General features: G+C 44.5%; 1 protein-coding gene across 1 annotated transcript; it reads left to right on the plus strand.

The window, feature by feature from the left end:
• Positions 1-2,875: 2,875 nt before the first annotated feature.
• On the plus strand, positions 2,876-5,661 carry LOC121110235. The gene is made up of 2 exons (XM_040697731.1): positions 2,876-4,059; positions 4,174-5,661. Exons 1-2 carry the CDS (start codon positions 3,973-3,975, stop codon positions 5,077-5,079), a joined length of 993 nt encoding a protein of 330 aa, XP_040553665.1. The 5' UTR covers positions 2,876-3,972; the 3' UTR covers positions 5,080-5,661.
• Positions 5,662-7,808: the final 2,147 nt, after the last annotated feature.

The raw sequence follows: 7,808 nt of genomic DNA on the forward strand, positions 1-7,808 counted from the left end.
TCACTTTATTTCTGCAACAAGCAGGAGGAAGCACTCAGCAATATTTACTTTCCTCCTCTCAAGTTTATACATACAGCACTGAAAAAGTTGGAACTTAGCATTTGTTCTTCCCCTTCCCTTCTCTTCCCTTCTCTTTCTGCTTCCCTTTCCCTTTTCTGCTTCCCCTTCCCTTTCAGTTTCTTTTCCCATTTGCCTTTTCCCTTTTTCTTTTCTCTTCTCCCTTTCCCCTCTTCCCTCTTTCCTTTTTCCTTTCCTTTTTCCTTTCCTTACTGCACAAATGACTTTATGTCCCCACTGCTTAGAGCTTTAGTAGTGAGCCACGGCCACACTGAAGAGTACTTGGCACTGAGTCTCTTCTGAAACCTATGTATTGCCCCCAAGATCCTAAGATATTGCTATCTTCTGTCTTTCTGTTTTTGTTATTGAGAAGTTCCGTATATGAGCTCAGGACCATGTGGCAGCCTATTTACTGCTGTGTTGTGGTGGGCTGAATCTGGGGGTTTGGGTTGCTTTTTCAGGGAAGCTGAAGGCTACAGTGATGATATCAAAAGACTTTGCTGAAGGATTGCATAGGGAGTCGAACCTGATAGTCTCTTTCTGATAGCCTGTTAGGATTCATCTCTGGAATGAAAGGAAAAAGGAGTGTATCCCCAGGGTAGCTGCGAGAGCTCATTTAAGAGCTGTAACCACAAAGATCAGGAATTAGTGTTAACTGGTGACAGACAGAGAAGTGGTCTATGCTGCAGTGGGGTAGTGGGTGGCAGTCCTGCACATCGACAGGGAGCTTGTGTCTGTGTCTGAAGGCATCACCCCAAATGACCCCAGGCCTAAGAGTACAGGGAAGCCAGCATTCACACTGCTCAAAAGCCTCCTCAAGCACAGACCTGCACATGCTTCACACCATGTCCTTTGTGTCTCTCTGGGGACACTGCAGGGACTCTGTGGCTCTGAGACATAACAATGAGTGTATGTCTCTGTTTGGGTCTGTGTGGTGGGTTGGGGCTTTAGTTCAAAGTGAGTGTGAGGACTGGACAGCCTGATCCAGCAGCTGACAACCCTGACCAGGGCAAGGGACTGGAACTTTAAGGTCTTTAAGGTCTCTTCCAAACCAAGCCATGCTACGATTCTGTCCCTGTGCTGGAGCTTCCAGGGGCCTGTTTTTATAGCATGATGGTAAAATATGTATTGATCACTGTGGGGCCTGGCATCAACATAGCAGAGCTGAAGGATGCATTAGGCCTTCTGGGCTTGTGTTGGAGGAATATAAAGGAGCTAGGAAGCAAAACCTTGCAATTAGAAGCTACCTCTGTCGGAAAAGAGTCCAGGACAAAGATCTCAGTAAGCAAACCAGATAATGGTGGTCCATTCAAGCAAGAATGTAGGGACAGATCCACTTCCAGCACTGACGCTTTCTGACACGTTCTGGAGTTACGTTTGTCTCTTTTCATATTGCCTTAACACCACGATGTCCTCCTATATTCGTCTGATGACAACCTACATAATTGCAGAGATTCCTGTTCGTTGCTCCTAAGCCTATTGCTTTGCGCTTGGCACTGTGACACATCATTTTGTCCTCAAACGCTTCTCAATCCCCTTTTATACCTTCTGATCCCTTTTTATACACTCAATATTCAAATGTTTTTGTATGTTGATATGCTGCCTCTCAGCTTCACATCATTTCCAGATTTCGGTGGGAGACACACATTTTCCTGTGACAATATATCCTACATGAAAATATTAGATCAGAGACCACAGCCAACGCTGCTCCTGGAGAAATTCTGTGGCGCACTCCTCTCCGTTATGATGACTGCCTTTTCAGCACAACCTCCTGCCATTTGCCTTTTAACTAACTGCTCTCTTTTCAATTCTTGTACGCATCTTCTTTGTCATAAACTGATGATCTTCTGTATGGAACAGAAGGTAAAGAAACGAAGTTCAAGTTGATTAAAGCTATCGCACTTCTAGGGAAAGATAAAACGGAGTCAATAATTTTGCCTTAAGAAATCATTTTGTTATGATATAATGTACTTCTGCTGAACGCAAGACAGACTTTGTTCCATTTATCCCCGACATACTGGCAAAAAAGCAAACAAGCTCATCTTTTAGTACATAAGGCTTCCTTGAAAACCATTCCAGGAAACTCTTTGGTCTCTTTCTCTTTCTGTATGGGTGTCTTCTTATTTCTAATATTCCTCTGGGGTGGCCAATTGTCCAGCTTGATTCTCAACATTTTCCTTACCAAATCTGAATGAAAGTTCTGGATTATTTTTTTTTACAGTTTTTGACTTCAGAAAAATCCAGCTCAAGCCTTCCTTTCCCTGAGCACTTCAGTTTAGCCCACTTCACTGTGTAGTTTTCCTAGCTTATCAAAGTTTATCTATTTGAAATCCTCACTGTAGGTACAGGTCATTTTTGTTAATCCTTCCATTTCATCACCATTCTCGGCCAGAGACCAGCAAGCTCCTTGGTGTATTCTCTGTCTGGAAGAGTGTGAGTTCTGTTAATTTGGGCTATGGTTTAGATGTCCAGATGAATGAGTCTGAATAAAGCCATCCCACCTGAGGCATCTCCCTGGCATTATTTGCAGCAAAGATGGATGCAGTGCCGCTGGCTTCCTCGCCCTATCTGCATGTGTAAACATTTGAGCGTTTAAAAACATAAGGCAGGCAGCACAAAGATCCTGCGGAGGGAGTCATGTAAGTGTCTGTCTGAGATAGTCACTGCAGGTTCCTCCTACGGACCCTGAAGAGAAGCAGACATTTTAAGGCTGCAAATCAGAAATGAATAATTCTAGTCCTTCCAGAGACTAATTTTGGGTAGGGAGGCTTTAAGGCTGCAAATCAGAAATGAATAATTCTAGTCCTTCCAGTGACTAATTTTGGGTAGGGAGGCTAGACGGTTAGCTGAGATGTAGGCACAGACACTGTAAATAGCTGCTGTTAAGGGAGATGAATCAAACTCCTGCAGTGCTCTAACCAGTTGTTTCTGAAACAAACTACTGCACTCATGTTGGTGCTAATGAGGTTGTTACCTCTGCTGGAAACAGGATGCTACATTAGCTGGACCTTTGATATGATACATGCAGCGTGCTCTTATCTTAATCAACATAATTTATGTTACTTAGAATTTTAGTTTACTGTTAATTAATTGTAGTGAGATTCACCTGTTAGATAATATTTAATATAATAATTAGTGTTATCCCTCAATAGCTTTGAATCTTAAGGGCAAAAGACAATGGTAGTTCAAAATGAAGTGCTGGTCCGAATACGTGCCTCAAACTGTACACTAGATTTTGGACAGAATACTATAATTCCTGGAGACCTCAATGCCAGATGGTTCATATAAGCTGGTGTATATTCACACAAGGTTACCTGCTAAAGATACCTACTCAGTTGTCATACTCTGCAAAACTGTTGTTCTAATAAACATACATATGTTTGTCTAAAATGCTAAATTTGTACATCCATAATAAAAACATATGGTTGCTTTCGTCATGCCAGGTATTTCTGATGAAATACCGCTTTCCCATATCCTTACTTAAGCGGTCCATACAAGACCAGGAACTTACAACCTCTTTCTTCAAGCCAGGAATGTTTTTTCCTTCAATTGTCCATATAAACATTTGTCACTGAACACAAAATTCTAACAGCTACACAGTTAGGTATTTGGACTTCTTTAGTTATTTAAATTGTTAGGCTCGACACATCCTTTCTTTAAATGTATGTCCTTGTCTGTGTTCACTTGTTGTCAAATCTCCAGTTTTATGTATTTTCTGATTATGCTCAAGTTATGTCCATAACTGCTCCCAGCCCCATGCTGGGGGCTACTGCCAGCCTACTTCCATACGCGCAGTGGGGCTGTGACCTCACAGAATGATCCCCTCCTGCCGGACTATGATCTCACGGCTCTGCCCATGTAAGCCAGCGGCCAGCACTTGGTCTCTCCCAGTGCGGTCGTGACCAGCTTTGAGCGATGGTTCTCGACAGCTTTCTCCTTGTCCCCAGCCTCCTGCTCCTGGTGGCTGGGCTGTCTTTGCTCACCACTTCCTGGCGCCGACAGGTAGGGAAATTTGAGGATGGCAGTCACTTCAGGCTAGGGGACTCGGGGCTTTGGGGTGGGGGGATAGGGCTGCCCCGCAAGTCCTGTCACCGTGTCACGTTCATGTGCCCGTAGGGTTCTGACCGGCGCCGGCAATGGTGGAGATGGTGGCAGCAAGTAGCGGCATCGAAGTCACGTGAGTCCCCTGAGGGTCAGCCTGGCACATTCCCAGGCAGGGCCAGTCCTCTGGGAGAAGCCAGGCTTCGTACCAGCCTCTGTCACGAAGCAGCCAGGCCAGGTGGGCCTGGAAGATCCCCGGTGCCCCCTAGCCTACTGTGGCTCAGGCCCGCTCCCTGTTTTACAGGTGCTGAGAGGCAGGCAGGCAGGCTCGGGAGCCCCCTGTGCAGGCCACGTTGCTCCCAGCAGCAAGCATCACCATGGCACGGCAGTCCCATCCCGCCCCGTCTCATCCGGCCAGGAAAGACCCGGCCTTTGCTGCAGCACAGCCTATGCCCCTCTCTTCACATGGACTCTGCCACTGGTTCCACGAGCTCTGCAGGGAAACCCGGCAGGCTTCCCAGACAGGACCAGCGCCCGCAGGTTCTGCTGGCACGTGGGACCCCCAGGACGCTCAGTCAGCGTTCAAGGCTAGGCAGTGGAGTTGCAGACCTGCCACCTGAGATCATCAACTGCACAAAGCCACCAGTGAAAGGGATGATCTTTCAGGAGGGGCTCGTTCAAACAGAGGAGAGAAGACGCTGGTGGCAATACAAGACCAAGAGGCCTATTTGGCCCATGCGCCCCCCAGCACTTCCCAAAGGGCACGAGAAAGCAGGAGCAGCAGCAAGACCATCACGTGGACCAGCTTTGAGCCTCGAGAGAAAAGCAGACAGCAGCACTGAAACCTGCCAGCCCTTCAACTCTGGCTTCAGTGACAAGAGAAGCACAGGGCAATCGGACAGGCTCGCTACAGAAAGGCTGTACCGGCAGCTCCTGGTGTCCCTGAAGCGGCCCAACTTTGGTGATTGTTTGATTCTATGATTCTATAGATATGGTATTAAATGGTTTATAAAGAAATATGTCCGCTTTTACTGTAAGGCTACAGGACAGCAGAGAAAACTGCACTGAGTGTCAAATAATAATGAAACACCTTGACACCTGGATCACTTTATGGTACTACTATATCTTCAGTTTGACATAAAAGAAAACAATAATACTGATACTGAGCAGTATGGAAGTATCTCATACTTCTGACATTTTGACATATGGAAGTTTAAGGTGATATACAGATACTTGGCACCAGACTGCCTGATTTCCACGGGCTCAGCTGAGGCCATGGGGAAGTGGGACTGAATGTCCCCTGGAAAGTGTGTGCAGCACTACAGGGAGAAAGGACGGCTTCCACTTGCATAGCACAAAGTTCTGCAGCACGAGAGTTGTGCATGGACTGTGGAACTGTATGGTGACTGCATGAACACACAGCTTAATCCATGAAGAACAATCAAATGATTGCTTTGAGCTTTTAAAAACCATTAGATAAAGAATGCAGCTGGGGGACAGGATGCAGCTGTGGTTGTTTGAGGATCTTCTTTGAAATTTCATGGATGTCCTTTAATGTAGCTTTGGCGTATATTGTGCGCATATTTGTATATTACATGGGATGGAGGTGATCAAAACAGGTTAGATTTTACATTTAGTTATATAAAAAATAGCCTAGTCTGAATTATTTGGCACTAACAAACAAAGCTCAGAAGTTACTTAATATATAAGTGCAGTGATTCTGTTACAGATGTTAATGGTATTTGTCACTTAGATAGCGCATGTAAAGAAGCTTGGTTCATGGTACTTGTAATTCATCTTACTATGCTAGCACTAAAGTAGGACTCAAGTGAATTTACCCCCAACTGCTTGAAAATAATAGAAATAGAATACAATAATGGAATTTGTAATTAGACAAATGCCAGTTTCATTACTCCTGACCATCATATTGCAGTTCCAGATAAAAGAACAACTGCTCCATACTCCTAGATGAAAGATCATTTAAATCAAGGCCCAGCAAGGAGCCTGGGACAAACCTGATATATCTATTTAGAGCCATGACAGAGAAGAGCAATTTATCAACATCAGTAAATCCTGATGAATGCCAAGACACACAAGCCTCCTAAATCAAATAAGGGCCTCAACCAGGTTTTGTCTAATAATTGCTTGCTGAAAGCTGAATGCGAGGTAGGACATAATTGGATTCTCTCTCTCCCCATTATCACTAGCATAGCCCTAGAGTGCAGGCTATGTTTAGGATGTTGAGCAGGAGCAAGACATTAACTGGTAAGGGCATAGGAATGGAATTCTCACCTTCTCCAGCAAATAAGGTCAGGTCGGACATGACAGTTTTCTGACTGACCTTTCCAGGCCTGAAACCTGTTTTGAAAGTGAGGAGTTCTGCACTCCATCTGCTATCCCTGACTGATTCATTTAGCCCAAATACTGAGAAGTTTCTATATATACCTGGCAGGTATGAGAAATTTGTACTTGTTTTAGGCGCCATATGATACTAAATTCCATAGTAATAGGACACTGATCTGGAAATGAAAGGGTTAATACACAAATTAAGGCACTGTTTTGGCTTGTGAAACAAATCAAGTGTTGTTCTGACAGGGAACAAATGTGATTTCGTGTGACCTTGGACATATGTAACGTTGGTCGAGTCATTTACACTTCCTTCATCTGTTCCCTTTCTGTACAATGTGAATACCAGTGCTATACCAGTCTTATCACAACATAAACCTTCTGAGTATGCTAGAGGAGGAGGAACTGTGTAAGTATCTTCCAACTAGAATGCCAACGTAATATTTCTCCCACATTTAACCAAGGCATGCAGCATGTGGATGAAGCTGCAGAACCTATGGCATCCAATGGACAGGAGAAGCAAGTGACAGAGGAAGAACCACATTTATCTAGTTTCCCGGTGTTTGCTTGAGATGTAGATGACATGAGAAAGGAAAGTACTGGGGGCTGCATGGTATATTTAAGTTTTACCACTGGAAGAAAAATATCACACACACACAGAGGAAGAATTCACAGGAATAAGTGAGTTTCCTTCCTTTTCTGTCAGTTTTTCTTGTGGAGAAGGAGAAAGGGGATAAATGAGATCCACTTTCCTTTAACTTGCCAGAAGAGAGCTGTCCCTGAGAAACAAGCTTTCAAGCTAGCAGGCAAAGCAGCTCTAGTATCCACCTATCAGCAATCTCCTGTAAAGATCATACATTTTAAAAAGACAAAAAGATGTGTTCTGCGATGATCCTTTTCCTTCTCAGCATCTTTCCTGGCTGTTCTAACAGAAAGCATTGCTTCTTGGAGAACACAGCCCTTGTGTAAGTGTGGATGACTAAGCTTGCTGATGTTTTTCAACACCTACTAGTAAAAATCCTCAACTCTTAGAAGCACCTAAATCCCTGGGATCAGGACCATAACAGCCCAGACGCAGCTTATGTAGGCCTGCTGTCTAACATGGGGGGCTTCCTGCTGTGAAATGAAGTGTTAGTCTCACTCTTGTAAGTGATCATCTTAGAGGGTGAAAAAGGGGCAAAGGAGATAACAGGAAATACACAGCCTGACCTTACTGAACGTTGAGTTTCCACTGATTTGTGATAGCTGCTGCCTGTGCCAGCAAAATGGCGGAGGATGATGTAGAACATAATCACTACCTAGCTAGTGAAGGAAAGGACAGATGAAAAGAAAGTTTAGGGAAAGAGTAACCTGTTTCTTGTCGT

The sequence above is a fragment of the Gallus gallus genome, chromosome 3 (genome assembly GCF_016699485.2).
Source record: "Gallus gallus isolate bGalGal1 chromosome 3, bGalGal1.mat.broiler.GRCg7b, whole genome shotgun sequence".
Classification (NCBI taxonomy): domain Eukaryota; kingdom Metazoa; phylum Chordata; class Aves; order Galliformes; family Phasianidae; genus Gallus; species Gallus gallus.